General features: G+C 32.6%; 1 protein-coding gene across 1 annotated transcript; it reads right to left on the bottom strand.

The window, feature by feature from the left end:
* Positions 1-877: 877 nt before the first annotated feature.
* LOC111385966 lies at positions 878-1,318 on the bottom strand. The gene has a single exon (XM_023010391.1). It carries the CDS (start codon positions 1,316-1,318, stop codon positions 878-880), a length of 441 nt encoding a protein of 146 aa, XP_022866159.1.
* Between the last annotated feature and the right edge of the window lie 22,454 nt (positions 1,319-23,772).

Raw genomic sequence — 23,772 nt, forward strand, 5'->3', positions numbered from 1 at the left:
TCTAGTGCACATATGATATTGGGTTTTACAAGGATAAGCTTTAATCAATCTAGCATGCATCATATCCACAGTTCATAAAGCAACACCAAATCTCAAAGTAAAACGTAATTGTAAGACAAAATGTCCAACTCAAAAAAATTTCATGTAGGCAATCAATAATAATACACTCTCCCAAACTTAAACTAAACATTGTTCTCAATATTAAATCTAAAGGAAAAGGAGGACTTCCCTGAAATATCAGTATTGCATATGATGTTGTGGTGTCTTAGTGTTGCATTTGATCGGCTCTTCTTCCACATTCATCCCCAAACTTGAGATTTGCCCATTTTCTCCATGTCCATGTTGGTTTGAGAGTTCCACGATATCATTTTCCTGAAAAATTAAATTTGAAAAATTAAACTCATGGACCAAGGGTTACTTAACTCAAACTTCTAATAACCAACTTAATTACTCAAAGACCTGTACGTAGAAGGTGTATGGGTGATGATTCCTGAATATGCTAAAAATTAAACTATCCTAGAACTTTGAAAACAAAATAAATAAATGAAAGATAGCTTGGGTTGCCTTCCAAGAAGTGCTTCTTTTAGGTCATTAGCTTGACTTGTGCCGCTGATTTATCATGGTGGCTCAAACCAAGTTATTCTATCATTGTAATTTGTGCAATTTTCATTGATGCAGTCATTTTTTGCTCTCCATATTTTGATTTGTCCATTCTTGTCTCTACCAAGAAGTTCTCGAAAATTAAGTTTTTTGTTCTGACAGCTTCTTTGATCAGGTGGCTCTTCTTCATCAATTCTATAGCAATCATTTTTAATGGGAGGTTTCTCATATTTGGTGTAAATATTGAATATCTTCTACTTGTCCTCCACCCTCAAGATTAGTTCTCCTTCTCCATATCAATAAGGGTTTGTCCCGTTGCTAAGAATGGTCGACCAAATATAACTGGAATGTCTAGATCTTCTGGTATGTCCAATATAATGAAATCCATAGGAAATATGAAATTTCCTACCTTTACGAGTACATCCTCAACTTTGTCACATGGCCTTGCGATTGTTCTATCATCTAGTTGTAGCGTTATTGATGCTGAGTTGACTTTACATAGTCCTAATTCCCTGTAATTAGAATACGACATTAGATTAATACTAGTACCAGTGTCACATAATGCGTTAATTGAACAGGAATTCCCAATTGAAATTGGTAAAGTAAAACTCACTAGATCCTTCAATTGAGGAGGCAATTTGCTCTGGACTCTTGCATTACTTTCCTCAACTAATGCCACAGTTTCAAACTTCGGAAGCTTTATTTTCTTTGTCAACATCTCTTTCAAAAATTTCGCGTAGCTTGGAATTTGTAGTATCGCATCAATAAATGGAATATTGATCTAGAGCTTCTTGAGAACATCGAGGAATTTTTCATAATTTGTGTCTTGTTTGTTCTTCTTGAGCTTTTGAGGAGAGGGAATGGGAGGCATGTAAGCTTTGTCTAGACTTGGTGCTTTGACAGCTAATGTTTCTGTACTTTCTCCATTTTCAGTTGCGTTTGGTACAGATTTTTCTACCTTTGTAGCTTCATCAATCACTCCCTGGTCATCTTTTCTTTTGGGTCTCTCCGTAGTGATCTCTGGCGATTGTACCTCATTCTTTGTATTTATGACATGACTATTTTGCTCCATTGCCTTCTTTCGAAGTCTTTGGGGAAACGGAAGTGAAGGTACATATGCTTTAACTTTCATGGGGGCCTTGGCTGGATCATTCTCCACTACTTTAATTGCCATTACCTAGTCCTTAGGATTTATCATTGTATTGCCTAGCAATATCCCTTGTGGACGTTCTGTAAGGTGTTATGCTATCTGACCAATTTGTGTCTCTAGTTTCTGGATGGATTCCTGCTGGTTTTGAAAGTTCATGTCAATTTGCTGGAACACCTTGTCCGTCTTCTGCACATATTTTTGAAACATCTTCCCCAAACTTGGTCTTTTTTCTTGCTGGAAATTGGTCCCATATAAGTTGAAATTACGGGAGCTATTTTTGAATAAAGTTTACTTGTTCCTCTGAAGAAGTGAGCGTCATGCAGCTCTCTGTAGCGTTACTTCTCCCACAATTCTCACATGCTGAACTGGCCATTAGTGCATTTGTTCCACGTGTTTACAATTTTAAAAGTAACTCTACCTATTTTGTTTTGTTAAAGCTGCTATCTGTGCATTGGTAGATGTTGTACCGTCTAATTCATACATTCCCGCTGCCTTTGGTGGTACCACTCTTTCTGATGAGAACATTGAATGTGTGGTGGCAATTAACTCAAATAGGTCCTTGGTTTGTTGCACTTATTTTCCTATGATTGATCCACTAGTAGAGGCATCAACTTAAGATTTTGACAGTGGTATAATCCAGTATAAAAGTATTGCACTTGATTATCTATAGTAATTCTGTGATTTGGGCATTTTCTCATCATCTCATTAAACCTATTCCATGCCTCATGGTAGCTTTCTCCCTTTTTCCATTGAAAAGTTTGAATCTCCAATCTGATTTTAGCTACTCTCACCGGTGGGAAAAATTTATTGCAAAATTTCCTGGTTAGTTCTTCCCATTTAGTAATGCTAGCGTGAGGCTCTGCATCTAACCACTCCAATGTAGCATCTCTCAATGTAAATGGGAATAGTCGTAGTTTAATAGCATCTTCATTGACCCCAGAAGCATGTAAGTTCTGACAGTTTCTGAGAAATCTGGAAATATGCATATTTGGATTCTCATGAGATAGCCCATAGAATTGTAGAGTGTTGTTTATCAAGTTGATCCAATCTAGCCTGATCTGAAAATTATTCACCACAAAATATGAATACACAATATTGGAATGCATGGGTGTTGCTATAGGTGTCAGGAACAGTGATACTGACAAATTTCCTTCATTTATTTCCCCACTCTAATACGGCTATTCCGATGGTGCCACCACTCTTGCAGCCATTTGTCCAATCGGCTGGATAGGTATAGGGATTTGCTGATTGTCAGCCATTTGATATTACTGTTTTTGTTTGTGTTCCTTGTGTCTTCGTCTAAAGGTACGTTCTATCTCCGAATCAAATGGTTTAAGATTGTCACCTTTGGCATGGAGCATACAACGAACACAATTTTCTGTCAATTAAAGAAAAATAAACAAATCAAATAACAGTTAAAATAAAAAAAATTAAGAGTAAAAGAAATAGTTCTCGACAACGGCGCCAAAAACTGGTTGTTAATTTTAGTTTCGCAAGTGTACGAACTGTAACAAGTAATAGTGGACCTAAGAGTCCGGAGTGTCGATCCCACAAGGACTATTTTCTAGCACTAAATTCAATTTTTTCTTTAACTACTATTTGATGGAAACAAATTAAAAGTTGTATGATTTGAGTTTTAATCTAAAATCTAGAAACTAAATGGATGCTGACACGATTGGTTGGAAAATCAAATAATAAATGGATGTTAGGGCAGAATAACTTTACATATTGATCACCTTTACATCTCAAATTAAAACTCAATTCTAATGTAGTAAACGGTCGAATTCTCCTATTGTATTCAATTTGCCCCTCTCGAGTTCTCATTAAGCCTATTCAACTAATTAAATTCCATATCTCTATCCAAATTCAACTTAGTTAAACGAGTTCTTTGTCCTAGGAATTCAATTATGACCACAATAAAAGGTAAAGGCATCTCTACTCGTTATACCAATGTACTAGATTCTACAACATGGTCTAAATCCTAAATTCATATCTCTATTTATAAAGAATTCACAAAAATCATCAAATTATTAATCAGATAATTTAATGCATTCAAATCAAGCAAAATAAACACATAGAAAAATTAAAAACTAAGAATCTTAGTAAGAGAATGTAAATGATCACAATTGATTACATTATTCGCCCTAACAATAAATTTAACTATTCATAATTCAAGAAGAAAAACAATCAATTGTCTTAGAATACATCACTGTATTTGTAATGAAGATGTAGAAGAAAAAGTAGAATTTATGCACCAAGATCTTCTTCATCTTCCAATCAATACTTCAAATCTTCAATTGCTTGGTGCTATTTTGCGTGAATTTCTCTTTTGAATCTCTTTTTTGTTGTCTTGCCTCCCAATGTGTTTAGAACCCCTCAAAAGTATAAGAAAGATGTATTTATAGGTGCCCCTCCGTTTTGTGTAGAAAATAGGATTTTATGGACTTTAAAACGCCCCAAAAATGCGCCCTAGATGTCCTAGACGCAACGCCTACGTCTACAATGCCTAGGCACTGATGGTAGCGTCTGGGCGCTATGATTGCAGTGCTCGGGCGCTGCCTCTCAGATTCGAATTTCAGTTTTTCTTTAGTTTTGTAGCACCTAGGCGCTGTCTTTCTGCTTTAATTTCTTTATTTTTGATCTCTTCGTCCATTTTAGTTCCTCTTTTTGCATTGTCTTTCCTAATCTTCAAAACAACACTAACAAATACATAAAAAAACGTTCTATGCTCGCAAGATCGAGCAAATAATCAAACTAAAATTGTGCAAAATTCATGTGCGAAACAAACTCATCACCAACCATCCAAACTTTTCATATACGCAAGTGTTTGTTCCTCCACACGAACATCATCACCAACTCGCCAAAACCGATTGAACCGAATTAACCCAATGTTTGGGTCGATTTTTGCTTATTTTTTAAGTGGGTTCAGTTTTTCTACTTCTATGGGTTGGGTTGGGTCAGGTTGTGGATTGACCAATAAAAACTGGCCCAACCTGACCCGCCCTAATTAAAAAAAATGAAAAAATAAAAAAAACATGAAAAAGAAAAAACCTCATAATTCTCTCAAACTCTATCCACCCAATTAAAGCAGTGAAGCCCGAATCTTTCTACCTCTCTCATTCTCTCTTGCCAAACGCCAAATGTTGAAGCCCTAATCCCGTCGTCGAGTCTATTTTCGATCAAATCGCTCATGTCAGTCGCCATTTTCCAGCAGCTCATGTCGGTTGCCATTTTCCTTAAATAGTATTTTCAGTCCAAATAGTATTTTCAGAGATAGCTAAGGTATGTAGGTGTTACTCTTTTTTCTTGATGAGATATTGAAATTAATTGCAAAAAGGTGTGGTACAAGGCACTATTGGAGTGCTAGTCAACTTGCCATCAATTTAGGGTTGATTTTACCATATTATACTTGTCCTAATATTGAGGAAGCATGCCTTTTTCTGATGCCTTAGATGTCTTTCATTTTTTATTTTTTTTATATAACAAAAAAAATAGTCCTCTTTTTGGTGGTCTTAGCATTCCATTATTCTTAGATTCTCTGAATCTAGAAGTAGATATTTTTGCTTCTGTTTGTTTCTAATATAATTTGGGGGTTACCAAACTACCATTTGAAAAAAATAGTTTGGCTGTATTGTGTTATCATACTTCTCATACTAATTGCTCCAGAATGTTTTCATTATGCATTTCACAAGGTTGCTGCAGTTATGTGCTCATTTTCTATCTGAAAGATATGAATGTTTCTCTCTTTTATCGTGTAGTTATTTGATATGGAAGTTTTTTTTTTCCATTTTGCAAGCACCCCAGAGGACTCAAGAAGAATCACTAAAGGAAATTGAGGAAAAAAATGCTGCTCATATTTTAGTTGAATCTGATAAAGCCAAGTGGACTGACAGGTAACAATTTAGTGTTGGTTTTCTTTATCACTTAAGTGTTTTGCCTTAGAAAATGACATTTTTTTGCCTTAGAATAATGAGGATGTGAATCTGTTACTAGCATTCTCCTTTATTTAGTTGAATACTACTTTTATTTGGTACTCAGTTTGATACCTCTTCTCGATATTAGTTTTTCCTTGCTAATTATGAGAAAAAGTGGTGGACGTACTTGGGACAGAATATTTTTCTGCAAGGTTGTTCAATGAGAGCCAATTTAAAATGCTTTGAGTATATTGAATATAAGTGTGTATTGTTCATTTAAGTTGCAAGTGCATGGATCATAATAAGTAATAAAATGGATTATAGTCCAAATATCGTATCTATTGATACTAATTATTTACAATCTTTATCCTAAATCTTGCTTCAATCTAAACTAATGTGGTGTTTAATTTGAAAATCAAGAATTTGGATTTTAACTGAAGTTGAACTAAATTAAAATGCTTGGAGACTTTTTGGGATTAAGTAATTAAGAATTTCAATTTCACTTCGGTTAATTAACATTCATAATTCAATCAAATATTTCATCCCCCTTTCATATTTGTTAACAATTGAATTAATCATTTTTAGCTAATGATCTCCCGATCAAATCACTCATATTCAAGTGCCTGAATTTACAATGTGTCTTGTAAATTCATAAACAAATAAATCCATTAATTTGAATGAATTCAATCAAAATTGCATAAACTATACAAGTATCTCTCGACCTTATATCAAGGCCTATGTTTCTTATTGCACGAGCTAGACAATTATGTCTATTTTTTATCTCAATATTGTCCCTAAACCAAGCAATTTCTGATCAACCAATCGAATATCATCAAATTCACAATAAGTAATTAACATATAATCTAAGTTACTTGAAATCTTTTGAATTCAATAAACATTAAACCTAAATTACTTCGTTCATCCTAACAACAAATTTCTTCTCGATATTAGGTACTCAGCTTGATATCTCTTCTCTTCTCAATATCACTTTGTTGTTATTCATTTATTTGTATTATGGTACAATGTATTTGTGTTAATGCTTGAATATGATTTAAGATGCAGTATCCATTTCAGTAAATTTACAACTTTCTTGCCTTTTCGTCCTTCTTTCTGTTATTGAAACTGGATCTATGTATTTTCACCTCTTTTAGTTTCTTTATCGATTTCTGTTATTGTATACTAGATCTATGTACTTTCACCTCTTTTAGTTTCGTTATCAATTTCTTTAAGTGGTTGTAAGTCTTTAGTTAAGCCTTAACTTAGTAAGTGGTTTTTTCATTTTTTTTTTCAACTTCAAAGATTTTGCTCTTAAATCAACTTTCGAGGAAAAAGCATCGGAGGGATTCTTATTGTAAGACTATTTTATTACATGGTATTGTAGATTTCCAACCACTAAAAAATTTTGAATATTGCAATGTTTAGTGTTCGATAGTAGCTTTGCCTATAATGGACAAAGAGTGGCTTCACTTATCAAGGTTATCATCTGAAATTACATCTTATGAACCTAGTTACCAAATGAAAATAATTTCAATGTATAATTATCATAAAGATGTACTCGTAGATTTTCAAGATAATATAGCGATGAAGCACAGAATTTTGTTGAATGAGCTCGCGAAAATTGCAATTCAAAAATGATAGTATGTCCTTGTATTAAGTGTAGGAAACTAATGCATCATCATTATGATACAGTCTATGAACATTTGGTTACTAGAGGTATGGATCCTAAATATACTACTTGGGTATTTCATGGAGAGCAACCATGTGCATCAAATCAGAATGTTGTAAAAATGTCTGAGGCGAATAGGATGTTTAAGGATTTCTATGCATAACATGATGTAGATTTTGAAAATCATCTTGATGGAAGAGACGAAGAGATTGAAAGTTTAGTTCATGATGCTAAAATTCCTTTATATCCTGGTTGCAAGGCATTTGCAAAGATGTCAGCTTCGGTTGCAATGTTTAAGCATAAAGCTTCACATGGTTTATTAGATAATTGTTTTAATGAACTTATAAATCTTGTTCGAGACATGTTGCCAGAGAATAATACACTTTCAAGATCATTTTACGAGATGAAAAAACTTGTCAATACATTTGATCTTGGCTATAAAAAAATACATGCTTGCCTAAATGATCGTTGTCTATATAGAAAGGAGTATGAGCATACTAAATTATGTTCAAAATGTGGTTGCTCGAGATGAAAAATTAACCTATGGACAAAAAAAATTTAGAAAAATATCCCAGCAAAAGTCTTGCATTATTTTCCTATAATACAAAGACTTGAGAAGATGTTTGGAATATATGAGATGTCAACACAACTTAGAAGGCTCTCAAATAATAAAAGTTCTAACGGCAAGATTAGGCATCCAGTTGATTCATTGAGTTGGGAAATGATTAATCGAAGGTGGCCAAAATTTGCATTCGATCCTCGAAATATTAGATTAGGTCTTGATGGATTCAATCCTTTCAAAGATCTTAGCTCTAACTTGCCTCCCTTAATTTGCATGTCAAAGAAAAGTTTGATGTTGAGTTTATTGATCCTGGGACAAAAACAGCCGAGTAATGACATAGATGTTTATTTGGCACCACTTGTAGACAACTTAATGTTGTTATGGAATGATGGGGTTGGTATGTATGATGCTGTTACAAAGTCTACATTCAACTTAAAAACTCTTTTGATGTGGACAATACATGATTTCTCTGCATTTGGAAATATATCTGGATGGCCCATCGAAGGAAAAATTACATGCCCTATTTGTCGTGAGAATATATGTTCACTATGATTGAAGCATGGTAGGAAGTTTGCTTACATGGGACATGGAAAATATTTATTCAATAAATATTCAGTTTGTAGCATTCTAATTTTAAAAAGAATACTTTTTGTTTATTATGAATTTGTAATCATACCAAGGAAGTGGTGTCCAACGAAGTACTACTCCCATGTCAAATGCAAGATGTTAACTGTTGCATTGGTACACATTTGAGGAGGAAGAAGTCGTAGCAGAAGGGAAGATTGCCACAACACACCTGAGTGCAAAGGTGCATCACTTGCCACTCGGACGAGACTGTTGGAAGGTTTGGGTTGAGGAATTCTCTATGGGTAATTTGACTCTATACAGACCCATAGATGAATTCCGCACTCTTAGTGAAGCCATGGGAAGTACTATTGCTTGGCTAAAGAGTACTATTACACTTATTTGATTAAGGTATATTTTCTGGATTTATAACATATACGAGTGAATCTATTTCCCTTTCTTTCCATCTTAAATAGTCCTCAGTGTTGGTTGGCACGTACGAAGTGGTTTCATGTAACTGGTTGGTTAGTTAATAAGATTTTGGCAGTGGGGATTAATAGGTTACTCGCTTAATTCTTAGGTTTCGTTCAGTAAGTTTTTTGTTATTGAATGGTCTAAACATGATTTCATGCTCAGGTTATAATTCTTGTAGCGGGCAATTTGTTAATGTGTGGGCAACATGATTTTGTGCCAATTCTGGAATGCCTTTGTGATTGTCGTTTTGCTAGTTGAATGTTTATTTGTTATTCAGTGGTTGTTGGCTAAAAAACCCCTACAGGACTCGTTGATTTCATAGGCTGACTTTTCTCCAACAAAAAAAGTTTCTTTTTCAAGTCTCAATTGATACAAGGCTCGTTGGACAAAAATTGTTTTAGTGGCAATGGTATTGATCTAGGAACATTCGATGTTTTCAAGTTTAAGTTTCGATTTTTGTAGTTTTCCAATTACATTTTGGTGGTACATGATTGGAGACTCTTAATTTTATTTTGGAGAAGATAATGTGTTGAATATTTTACAAATTTAATGAGTACATGTTTGTTAGTTTATTATTTTGGTGGTACATGTTTGTTAGTTATATATTTGACTTGTTGGATCAAAGAACATGATTTTTAGTAGTGTGTGAAACATATATAAAAAAAAAAATGTGAATTATCTATTACAGCATTTGGAAAACGTTGCAATAGACAGGCTTTTGCAACATTTGGCAAACGTTGCAATAGACAGACTTTTGCAACGTTTGCCAAACGATGCGAAAGCTCTTCCCTCAACAGTAATATCAACCTCCGCAACATACGCTAAAACACTGCAAATAACTTTTTGCAGCTTTTTTTGGCCTCTGCAATAGCCATTTTTTGGTGAAGTGTGGTTTCTCTTTACGTCTCTTTGCATATCTTTCTTTTCTTAATTTTCGGTTGTTCTTTAACAAATTATATGCTCTTGCGTCAACACCTCTCACTTGTCTATATTCCTTCACAATTTTTCATTGGACAAAATTCCAGAATCCCTCACTCATTCTCTACATCAAGGCACGCGCTCTTTCTCTCTACACTTGCAGAAACTTTTGGGCTAGAAATGGAAAAAGATCATCAAAACGTGAGCTAAATTGAGTATCATATACGTCTTCGTAATAATAAGTATTTTAAGAAGTCTATATCTGTTATGAAGAGAACTGAGAAATTTTCTAATTGGCACCAATATTTGGTATATAAATTTCAAAATGGAAGCTATTTAATTTAGAATTTTTTTCTCTTTATTGTGTTTATAAAATCTATATTTGCCTAATGCTTAGTTAGGTGTTAGTCACTGTCCTCTAAACCAGCAACTTCCACTGCCCCTGTTCTGCTGCTCATACTTCTATGATCGAGCTTACCGGGTACACACTGCCTACCTTTACTAGCAAGTCCTACCTATTGGAGCCATATGTCGGCTTTATGACCTAAATTAGGGAAAAAATTGTTGTTTTATCTTTAAGTGGAAAAAATTGTTTCCATTTTAGGTTAAGTCTCTAATTACAAACCCAAATTTAACAATATTGAACAACAATGAATTTTCTTACCTCTTGAAATGGAATAGAAAAAAAATGAAGAACCTTGTACTTGAGTCCATATTTCATCTTCTTCAAAAACCTCTCTCTCATTTTTTTATTTTTTTCTTCCCCCTTTTCTTTATTTTCTTTTTCTTCCATCCTTCCTTCTCTTCTGCTTCTTTTCTCAGCTTCTAGTTCTTTCCAAAATGAGAAAATGGATTACTTATCCTTTAAGTGGAAAAATATTGTATAATTACAAGTCAAGTACCAAACTTCACATAAAGTAACATTTAGTCCTTTAATTATAGTATTAAAACATTGAGTCACTAAATTTTTATTTTAAATTATTTCCGACCCTTTAATTTTGAGTAATTATATATTAGGCCCCATGAAATTATTTTACTTAATTTAAGTCCTCATTTGACTTTGACTTTGACCAATAGAATTTTTTTACTTTGACTGTAATGAATGAGATGTATCAACATTCGTTTATGCAATAGTCCCATTTAGACATATCTCCCATGTTTTCATTCTTGCAGAATGCCATGTACTCTGCAGTTGGCGCACATGGCAAAACCCGAATCTACACAAATTGCCATCATCAATATTAGCCCAAGCAAAATATTTCTCTATGTTTTGCATGTTTCTCTTATCCGAATTCTTATTTCCCAAATGCATTAGAAGCAATATTATCTTAATTTTAAGATTATATATGGTTTATATATGCTCCCAATGCATTTAGTTCTTAAATGGATGAATGTATATAAGTAGCACTTTGAGCATGTAAAACACATGAAAAGGTAAGTTACAATTGCAAGTTTATTTTGACGTTTTAATTTAGTTTTCATATTAGCACACATTGTAGCTCATAAAAAAAATAGTCTTAATTGACTTCCTGAATGCGTGCTCACAAATTTGCATTCGCATAAAGTGAAACTAGTGAAGACACTTCTATTAATTCTATGTTCTGACTAGTAATTTTGTAATTTATGCGATTCCATAAATATATAGACATTTTAGGTAGTTGAAACATCTCAATATAATGGAACCGTGAAGGAATTGCAATAAGAATGACATCGTTGCAATTGATAGGAGATTCAGAATAATGACCAGAAACCAATTTCAACTGAATTAGTTTAACCTCTTTAATCTTCTTTATTCAATTGCATCAGTTTCAATATTCTTCCCAACACTGAATGGTTAGAAGATTAGTTTGGTTGTTCACCTTATTAACTTTCAGTGTAGACTTCAATATATACCTGCCTGTCTTGCTGTTTTTCAATGTTAAATAACAGTTCCTTGCTTTTATAGATTCTTTAAGTTTCATAGTCAAAGCAACTAAAATGGAAATAATACCATTCTGTTCTCTGCTTTCTTTTTGTTATCATGGCAGAAACATCTCAGCCTAAACCATTCCAAACTTCCATCCATGTGCTAGCCTAATCTCCACCAAACTCACCACCTCAAATTATTTGTTACACGTATCTCAGGTTCTTCGCCTTATGAAGTCTTGGACAGGAACATCATATTGTTGAAGATGCTGTGATTCCATCAAAATTAATAAAAGGAGGAGATGACAAGGAGGTTGTCGATCAAGAGTTCATTTTTTGTATGAAAAATGATTGATTGCTAATGGTTTAGCTTATAGGTGTTGGGAATTTACTTAACGTGCACAACGAATTTTAAACAATATTTCAATTCCCACTGAGGATTTGCTTTGTATCTAGAAAGAAACAGTGATAGGTATGATACCATAAGTTAATTCCGCTAAGAACAATTCTGATCTACAATTTACAGCTATCTAATTATCTAGCCTCCAATGAAAATTCACACAGGGAACAAGAATTATCGTTTCTCTTTTCTTGTCTTAACAAGATAATACATTGTGTTTTTATTTCTCAAACCCTAACAACTTATCAATAGAAGTTTAAGTGGGCTTTACCATTCCCTTAACTTAACGATTAAAGGGGATAAATTACACTATAGCAGGTTATTAAGAATTGTAGTTCAACAATCAGAAGTAAAGTTTAACTTATCCATCAACCAGGCAATGTTTCAACTATTAATATTAATAATAATATTATAAAATCTATCGAACCACCCATTCCGCATCCCATAGACGAACTTTATGCTCGCCCCGCATAAGAAATGAAAAGCCGAATACTAGTTCAATATATCTTAAATAATTTTTTTTTTTAAATGAAGTGGGATGGAATTTAACATTTTCCCAAAAAAATTGACCCGACAGTGAAAATTTATGTATAGTAAATATTTCTAAGATTTGGTTTCAGTACGCGTTATTTTTCAAAAGGACCAAATTATAAAAAAAAAAATGAAATGAAACTTACAATTAACCAAACAGACCCATTTTAAATTCTCTTTAACTGAGGAGTATTGACTGCCACCGTTTTTTTTTACCTTCCAGTTTCAAAATTTTCACACTTTCAACATTTGTTTGTAATTTATACATGGAAATACATACACACATAAGTACACACGGAACCTATGCTTCATTTCAATATATATACACTAAAAAAACTTTTAAAATGCCAAAACTTATGAAATGCTAATAAACTTTGCATTAAATCGTAACATAGAATACATTTAAATGAATCATAAAAACCTTCCTTTAATCCCTACTAATTTGTGAATAATTACCAATGATTTCGTCTTGAAATTTCATAGGATTAACTTTTCCTTTTCCCCAAATAATTCATATCCCTTTCTACAATAGCTTACACACATGAAAATATATACACTTTGAACGAGTAAGAAAAATTTTCAAAGTAAGTGAAAGAAAAGACAAGCAGATTTTCTTAATCAATGGTTGCATTTGGAAAGTAATACTTACGTCCAACTTCATAGATTCAAAGGCTTCAAACGAAGGTACGTAGAGGTGCAAGTATTATTTCATTTTCAAATTATGGTATTTCGTTAAATGTTTGAACGAAATAGTACCTCCGTGTATGGTGCTTTGGCACTACTATAGTTTAAATGATCATTTTCAAGCTCTATGTGTTATGATAATGCTACAAAAATTAGATTTTGCCAGAAATTCATCTACAATCCGAATTATATAATTTGATAACTAAATGCACCGATAATATCTATTGAGTTTCTAACTCATGGGTTGACTACCTTTTTACAGGTTGATTTGATTTGCTTAGGGCATGGATGATGGTAGATAGAGATGCAACATGCCATGGAGAAGTCGGTGATTTAATGTCTTTAATTCAATTTTGAAATGTTTATGTTTTCTTGTAAATAAATTTCTATGGACGTCGTATGTAAAACTATTCTACAAACATTTCTTTATGAATAAGTTATGTTTGAAAGTAGTTATGTTTAAAAGTAGTTATGTGTTCTAGAAATTTACTTACGAAACACTGTTTATAAGAAAAAATTCTTAGCAACTTAATGTTTCTATTTCTTTAAAATTTCACCTTTTGCATTGACTTCAAAAGTTCATAACTCAATCGTTACTTGAAATTTTAGGATGAAACCAATGGGATTTGATAGTCTCATGGATTAGCTGCTGAATAAAGTTGAAATCATGTTTGTCCGATGTTTGCATGAATTTTATACGTCATTTTAAGTAAACTGTACTGGTTTGCCTTCTAGCCGACTCATGAGGTTTTAAAAAATATTTTAATAATACATATGTTGTCGATGGAAGTCAATTTTTGGATGTATCTTATCATAAAGAGTTTCCTATTTTACATTAAAATTTCGTGAAGTTTCGAAGTTGATAGCAATACAAACGAATTTATTTTGACAATTGCCACTTGAAATATAAAGCAAGACAGCAATACTCTTGCCTTTGATGTTCACATCAACAATAGATATATGCAAGGAAATCATTCTAAAGACATTTTTGAAATTGTTTCATTTAGTATTAAATTGTTTTGTTAAAAAAAACAAAAAATATAAATAAATAATACTTAAATATATTCTTAAATTAAATCTTTATGATTTCCGCGAAAAGTATAGTTAATGATTAAGTTTATGGCTAAAGTATAGTTAAACTAGTGACTTTCGAACCATGCAGGTCATGGAGTTACAAAAAATTAAGACTCGATCAAATGTAATATTTTCTCACCATCACAACTCCTTGAAATTAATTAGTTACTCGGACTTATACAGATTGTATAATTTATTAGAATAGTAATTCAATAAAATAATAGATTTTGCCATAAATAAAATGCATTAAACATATAAAAAGTGTTTACAAATTAAATTGATTTGACTTAGGGCATAACACTTATAATGTGATTGATGACATAAGTTGTAGTAAGCATGGCAATTGAAGAAAACAACTCTTGACAGGTCTGTCAAGTTGTTGAAGGCCATATTCTTCCTGCAACAAAAGAGAAGGAATCTTGGCTTAGGGACCTTCCATACTCAACAAAGAAGGGGTTTTTGTTATTAGAAGATCTCCTCAAGCATTTCAAATGCATTTTGTGATAGCCTTGCAGCCATTGGAAGAAGAATTTCTGATAAGGACAAAATTTTTCAAATTGCACGTTCACTCGGCCCTAAATATATCGACTTCAAAACTATGATGTTGGCCAAGCCACCATTACCAAACTACAACCAATTTATTGTTACCTTATAATGTTATGAACAAACTATTGTTGCTGTAAAATGATGATGAAAAATCAAACATTGATCATCACTGAGCTTTCTTCGGTAGGTGAGGAAGAGATCAAAATCAATGCAAAGGTCATTTCGTATCTTGCAGAAGAAGATTTCAGCAACAAAATGGAGGAAGATAGATCAACTCCAACAACTAGCTTAACTTCTACATTAATCAGCACTATCAGAATTTTGCTCAGTAAAATTCTGAGTATCAACCTGTTATTTGCCAAATATGCGGTAATGAAAAACCACATTGCCAAAGACTTTTGGGATAGATATGACTATGTAGAGCTTGATGCTACTCAAGCTCTCGCTTCTATGAACATTGTGGATCCAAATGAACAAAATTTTTATTCCGATACCGGAGCTATTTGGCATAGGACAGAAAACCCAGGTAAATTAGAACATGTTAGTTGTGTAATTGCCTCAAAAGTCAAAAAGTTGGAAGACTTCCATTGCAAATAATAAAAGGTAATGATTGTATGAAAGATTTCTAATTAAAGTTGAGAGCATAATCTTTGAAATATTTGGCTTCCAATTTACGATCGATTTTGGAGTCTTACACTTGAAAGAGTCCTTGTTTGAGTTGAAATTAAACTTTTCTACTTTGTTATTGATCCTATAAATGGTGGATGTATTTCACTATTTTTGGTGTGGCCAAAGAGTTGATCCAAGAGAAAATATTGTGTGCCTAGCATTTTAAAAGTTTTCATACAAAGAGTAGAAAAATGGCCGTGGTAAAAGTTGAGTTCATTTTTCTTTATAATAATTGGAGATTGGATTGGTGAGAGAAATTCTATATGGTTATAACAATTTTCAAATGGTGAAAAGTTTTGACGTTCCCTATAATTTGTGCTTTATATTCTTTATTTTTTCTGTTTGCCAATATTCTCTTAAACAACAAAAGATCCTGCGGGTAAATAAAAATAAAGGGAATTGGTGTAAAATTTCAATAGTTTATACTTGCAAATGCCAAGATAAAGTATTTGTCGGAAATAGTCAAGGTCTGTATCTCTATTGTTACTAATATCTCTCTAGACTCTAAACATGGACATTTGAAACTAAACAAAGTCTTTGTTGTTCCTGAATTAATAAAAAAATCTTTTGTCTATTAGTCAATTAATTTCAGATAATAAGTCTTCTATTTAGTTTACTAATAATAATTTTGTTGTTAGAATCAGGAAAAAAATGCTTTTGGCAATGGACAATAAATGAAGTGGATTGTATGCCTCGGAGGATGATTTCAAACTAGCTGTTAATGTTGTCCATGGACTGCCACCGACTACTACTAACAGTTGGCATCAAAGACTTGGTCATCCAAGTCTAAAAAATGTATACATTTTAAACTCTAGCAAGACTATCAATATTTCAAATAGGACTAAGAAACCTAGTATTTGTGTTTTCTATCAACAAAGAAAAAGATGTAAACTAAGTTTTAGATTATCTAATGAAATTGTTCCCTTTCTTTTTTCTTTTCTTTTCTTTTTCTTTTTGTGGAAATAAAATTCATTTTGATTTGTGGGGGCCTTCTCCTGTAAATTCTTCTCAAAATTTTCAGTATTATGCCATTTTTGATGATGATTGCACTCGTTTCTCTTGGTTATTTCCTCTTAAAAGGAAATATGATTTTTTATAAGTGTTTTTTGAAGTTCCAAAAATAGGTAGAAATTCACTTAAAAAGGACGATTAAAATTTTCCAATGTGATGGCGGTGGTGAATTTGTCAATACAAACTTCTAACACTTCTAAAATGGTGTGGCATCCACAAAAAAATTTCGTGTCTTTAAAACTCTTAAAAAATGGAGTGGCTGAAAGAAAACATCAACACGTCTTTGAAACTTCCGTCACTAAAATTTTAGGTTGATGCCTAACTGATGCCTATTTGATCAACAATATGCCTCTTTCAACTCTTGACATGATAAGCCCATTTCAAAAGATGTTCAAGTTTCTCCTCATTATAGGGGATTATGGATTTATATTCATCAATAACTCCAATTTTTAAGTTAAGCGTACACTTTAAGGATGTGTTTGTTGATGAACCACCAGAAGGACAATCTCCATACGATCTTATTACCTCGTGACAACAATTTGAGCCTTACTTGATAATCATTAAAACAAGTTTATTTATTTATTTTAGTAAAATAAGTTCTAAAATAGTAATTTCCTAAAGAATACGTGGTTAAAAAATTTTAAAAAATTGAGTTTAGATGTGAAGTATTTTATTATGAGAAGACGTGATTGAAAATGAGTTTGTGAAAAAATAATTATTTTAAGGGAAAATTGCAGCTTAGGAATCAAACATTTCGTTTATTAGCAAATTTGACCCAATCTTTTCATTTGTGCCATCCACGATACCAAACATTTCAAAAACTCACAATTGAAGTCCAAATGGATGGAAACTATTAATTTGACTGTTATTTGACCAAATAATTAATATTGACATAAATTTTGACTAATTTTAAAATGATATGATGGTAACTTTACATTTTTCAACAAAAAATTAATTACAATGTATTAATAATTAAATCAAAAAACAAACACACTATTCATCTTCTTCTCAACGCACCCCTTCACACGCACCCACTCCAAAACCAAAACCCACGAAAATCGGCACCCACCCCAAACATAATTGCATTTCAGGATATCGGATGCTTAGATGCATTTATATTCATCAATAACTCCAATTTTTAAGTTAAGCGTACACTTTATTTGTTAAAGGGAGAATATTAATATCATTATTTAAATTTTTAGTTCTGTGACGAGTTATGATAATACGTATTTTCTACATAGTTATATGTTGAAAGAACACAGCATAAAATACATCTTTAAATATAAGAATTATGATAATGATATATTAGCAATTTTCACTATTATGTCCCACTTCCATGGGGCCTCAATCACAAACGCACATTTCTAACGGAGCCTCTCGTGAATGATGAAAATCATGATGGTTTTCACGCTTAACACAATGTATATAATCCATATGACAATTGTTTATGCAATAGTCCCATTCAGTCAAATCTCCCTTGCTTTCGTAGTCGCAAAATGCCATGCAATCCTTTACTCTGCAGTTGGAGCCCGTAGCTAAACCCGAATCCAGACATACTGCCATCATCAATATTAGCCCAAGAAAAATATTCCTCTCTGTTTTCATGTTTATCTTATTGGAATTCTTATTTGCCTAATGCATTGGGAGCGAAATTATCTCAATTTTAAGATTATTTTAGTTTATTATATATGCTCCTAGTGCATTTAGTTCTTAAATAGATGACTATATATAAGTAGCACTCTGCTTATGTAAATCATATATGTAAAGGTAAGTTATAAATATAAGCATTTATTTTTACGTTTTAATTTACTTTTGATATTAGCACACATCGTAACTTATAAAAAAAATTCGTATTAATTGACTTCTTGAATGCATGCTTACAAATTTTTGTTAGTATAAAGTGAAACTATTGAAGACGCTTCTATTAATTCTATGTTCTCATTAGTATATGTTGTTACTATGCCAATTCTAATTTATTTTGTAATTAATGCAATTCCATAATTACATAGAAATCGAACAAGGTATATGGCACGATATGAAGTATTGATCGCAACGACAAGAAAACAAGAAACAATAATTTAATTTGGTGGAGGAATTGAAGATTTTATTAAACTATAATGGAGAGAAGTTACAACCATGCTTTGTTTCTATACAATTCTGACTTGCAATAATGAATCTAATTGTAAAGAAGAGTCTACAATTTATAAGGGTACATGTCAAATCCTAATAATAGCCAAAAGGATGAAAACTAGGTCAAAAACGCATCGAATAAACAATACAAGGCAAAACCTGGACGGCAGTGGCACTCAAGTGCCAGGCAGGCAGTAGGTTGCTGTTGAAAATTCCGTCTTGTCGCTAAGGGTCCAAGTTGCAGTAGGCTAGCATCGTCTATCTCTTTTTCCTCCATGGACTCTATTTTGACATCTTCAAGGCACAATACACCAAACCACGAAAACCCTGGATGAATTTGAGTCACAAACCCAACATTTTCTACCTTGACATAAATTTCACTATAATGGACAAAACTTCAAAATTTTCCCCCCTGGAGAAAAAACTCGACTACATCGAATGAACTGTACACTTCAACAAGAATCAAACTAACTTCTCCAGAGCCAAAAAAAATTCTCAACCTCTTCCATAATATTCAACTAAGATAGATGAATTCAAGCACTACTCTACAGAATTACCTTGGGCTCTAAAAAATCACAAATGATTTAAAAGTTACCAAATAACACACCCTAAAACAAAATCAACACTAATTGCATTTGTAGAAGGCTCCTATAGACTAAACACCTTCAAATATATTTAAAGCATGAGCAATAAAATTAGCTTTCCCATACCGTTCTTCAATTGTTCTGTCCCTAGTAATTGAATATGATGGTTGATGGTGGCAAAGTGGCATCACCCATATCCTCTAAACTCGACTAGGCTATATTCTTCTACACGGACCCCAAACCAAATCCCAGTGGTGCTATACCAAACTATATATTTACCACAATACTAAACCTTCGCTGATTGTTCTTCAATGATTTTGTACGACATTGCAAGAGGTATAATTGGGACTTTTTCTGCCCCTTCAATACAACCTGGCCACCTTTGCAAATTATCAAAGCTCCACATCCACCAATGAACATGTACACTTTTGCATCAAGAGTAGCCAACGAGATGATATTTTTCTTCAAATCTAGAACATGTTTATGTTCTAAATGTCCTTTTTAACTGCTTAACTCTAACTCTACCAATACTAACTACATGACGAGGTACGTTGTTTTCCATGACCATGGCACCTTTCGAAACTATTTAATATGTTGAAAACGAATTGCGATTGGGACACATTTAAAAAGAACAAGCTAATTTTAGAATCCAATCCTCGTTAGGATTGGAGTTGCCATTAGAAATAGCCAAGACATCACATTCACTCAAATAGTCCTCTGAGCCATTAGCTTCGCTTGAAGTATCTTATTGCCTTTCTTTCTAATTTGCAGCCAAATTTTCTTTTATTCTGCTACATATTACGATCCCTCTTGATGTGTAATTTCTTCTTGTACCAAAGACAAACTTGATCTCTTTCATGACCACCATGAACAACAAGGCCTTCTCCATCTCTAGTCTTATAGATCCAACTAGATAGTTCATCTTCTCTTTTGAAAACAAAGTATCATATGCATCTTCAATGGTGAGAGTAACACGACTATATAAAGTCATGTCTCTAAACGAAGTAGGTAATGAGCACAAAAGAACTAAGGCCAAATCTTTTTCATCATATTTTACCTTTAAAGTCCCCAAATCAAGGATGATATCTTTAAAATAGCCAGTTGATTTTCCAACGATCTACCTACAGTCAAACGATGCGAATACAACCTTTACTTCAAATGCAATTTGCTTGTTAGACTTTTAGACATGCACAATTACTCCAACTTCAACCACAAGTAGCTGCCATTTTCTCCTTCAAAACGTCCCGAAGAATATTATTTGAAATACAAAGATGATTTTGTGAAAGTACCTTTTGATCACTCTGTTATTTCTCCTCCATCATCTAAGTTGTGGGCATCTTGTCAAATCTCAACAACTCATTATCCAAATCCATTTGAGTGAGCACTGCTCACATCTTCACACGCCACAACAAGAATCTAAGGTCTACATCCAAAAGCGGAAGGTCTTACTTAAAGGTTGCCATAAAAAACAAGAAACCTCAAAAAGTTCAAACCAAATCTCTAATAACACTCCTTAGAAATTGAATGAGGTATATAGCACGATATGAAGTATTGATTACAACAACAAGAATATAAGAAACAAAAATTTAATGGGCAGCAGAATTGGATATTTTATTCAACTATAATGGAGAGAAAATTAAACAATATTTTGTTCCTACACAATTCTAACTTGCCATAATGAATCTGATTGTAAAGAAGAGTCTACTATTTGTCGAGGCACTTTTCAAACACTAAAAATAGCCCAAGGGATAGAAACTAGGTCAAAAATGTGTGGAATAAAGAGAACAATAAAACTCAAACGACAATGCCCTTCGAGCTCCAAGAGAGCACTCGGTGGGTGGTATTCGTGTGATAGGTCACTGCTAAAATTTCCATCTCACCACTAGAGCATCCAATTAGGGTTAGGCTATCTCCGTCAATCCCTTTTTCCTACATGGACTCTATTTAAACTTCTTCAAGGCCCAATATACCAAACCATGCAAACCCTAGATGAATTTTGGTTGCAAACCCCAACATAATTAATAGAAGGCTTAGACATTTTAGCTAGTTGAAACGTCTCAAAATAATGGAACCATGAAGGAATTGCCATAAGGACATCATTGCTATTGATAAGAATAATGACCAGAAACCAATTTCAAATGAATTAGTTTAACCTCTTTAATTTTCTTTATTCAGTTGCATCAGTGTCAATATTCTTCCCAACACTCAACGGCTAGAAGATTAGATGGGTGTTCACTTTCTCAACTTTCAGTGTAGATTTTAATATTTCCACTTGCCTGTTTTGCTGTTTTTCAATTCTAAATAACAGCTTCTTGCTTGTATAAATTTTGTAAGCTTCATAGCCAAAGTAACAAAACTGGAAATAACAATTGCCAGCTTATCTTTCCAATTTTTTCTCTGTTTTCTTTTTGCCACCATGGCAAAAACATCTGAGCCTAAACTTACAATTCCAAACGTCAACCAATGTTCCATCCTAATCTCTAACATAATCACCACTTCAAATTATGTGCTGTGGATATCTCAGGTTCTTCTCCTTATGATGTAATGGACTGGAACATTATATTGTTGAAGATGCCCTGATTCCATCAAAATTATTAAAATGAGGCGATGACAAGGAAGTTGTCAATCCAGATTCAATTTCTTGGACAAACAATGATGGATTACTGATAAGGGCATTTTATGCACCATACCTCGATTCTTATTTATTTATTGCTAGATTATGCGATTATTTACTGAATAATGGTTAAATTTTGCAAATTGTAGGTAAAATTTGGATTGGACAAGTTTAGATGAAATTAAATTGAAGTGGTACAAAGTTGAGGAATAGGGGACCAAAATAATCAAGTCTTGAAGATAAGGACTTCCTTGCAAATAAAGAGACCTAGGATGCACAAGAAGTTAATATAGGGGATCAAAGTGCAACTAACAATAAAAGAATTCCAGTTTTTATTGGATTCCGAATTACATTCAAATTCTACATTGAAGATGCTTTAAGAATCAAATTTAAGAGTTAGTCTGGAATTCTATTTATAGTTTTCAATATTCATTTTTATGGGACACACAATTTTTTAGAGAGAACAAATAATCATCAAAATCAAAGGCAAAAAGCTAGGTATTGAGAAACTTTTGAGATTGAAGAAGATTCTTGGTACAAAATCCAATTCTTTACATTATCAAAATTTCAGAACTCAGATATGAACTTTTGAGAAACATTTTTTTTTTTTTTTTTTTTGGCTTTTCATTAGAATGGATAGCTAAATTTATTTTTAAGACAAATAATATAATCTGTGTGTAACTTTTTAATTTAATTTTCAAAGTCTTAGTTCTTTAAATTTATATGTGTTGATTTTATTTATCGTGTTTTATGCTTTAATTACTTGGCAAAAAATTAAATAATCTGGTGAATTTATAACAAGTTGATAGGTGAGTTATAAGTTTAGACCACATAATAAAATCTAGGAACTAGTATTAATGCATAGAGATACCTTTCTAGTTAATGTTGTCATTACAAGGATTTTTAGAGATTTAAGGCTTTTAATTAAGGTGTGTCCTATTTTATATAGACATATGATATTGACTTAATTAAATAAGATCAATTTGAACTTGACAGAGATAAATTGAATACTTTAGAAGAATTCGATCGAGCACTACATTAGTAATGAATCTTGATTAGCGAACTAAAGGGGATCCATAAAGTGAAATTTTATGTCCTAGCCTCCATATTCAAACTTTGAAACCCCAAATTTGATTAATTGGGTGCTTTTGGATAATTTTAATTTAATTAGATAATCCAGATAAACTATAACCAAATTAGAACTTATTTATTTATTTTTGTCAAATAGGAGTTAGAAATAATACATTAAGAATTAAGTTATAGTCCTCACGGAAATGATGATCCAAACTCATTGGTCCATTATATTATTTGTTAAAATTCATATATTTGCGGGATATAAAATCGACAATAAATTTTTTTGGCACCACTGCCAGAGACTATATACATTTAGTCTTAGTATAATTTATTAAATTTTTTTTTTACTTTTACTTAATTAGTTTATTTTACTTTCTTTTATGAACCAAAAGGTGCTCATTGTGTGGTCGGTCCCCTAGGCAACAATCTTGGAACATTTGATTCGGAAATAGAATGTACCTTTAGACAAAAACTCAAAGAACACAAACAAAAAACGAAAACATCAAATGGTAAAAGAGCAAAATATTTCGATACTATGAATTGGACAAGGAACCGTGATTTACTAGTGTCACTATTCTTGTATTTTACAGCAGCACTTGAGTGGTTTAGTATAGTATATCCAAAATTTTGGGTAGAATAACTTTCAGATAAGGACTGAGTAGATCAATTTGACTAGCAACACCCTCCAGTTCTTCATGTTAC

This window comes from Olea europaea, unplaced genomic scaffold, assembly GCF_002742605.1.
Source record: "Olea europaea var. sylvestris unplaced genomic scaffold, O_europaea_v1 scaffold336, whole genome shotgun sequence".
NCBI lineage: Eukaryota > Viridiplantae > Streptophyta > Magnoliopsida > Lamiales > Oleaceae > Olea > Olea europaea.

Coding starts and splice junctions, on each gene's coding strand:
- LOC111385966 (XM_023010391.1), bottom strand. CDS start 1,318: ATGTTGACAAAGAAAATAAAGCTTCCGAAGTTTGAAACTGTGGCATTA.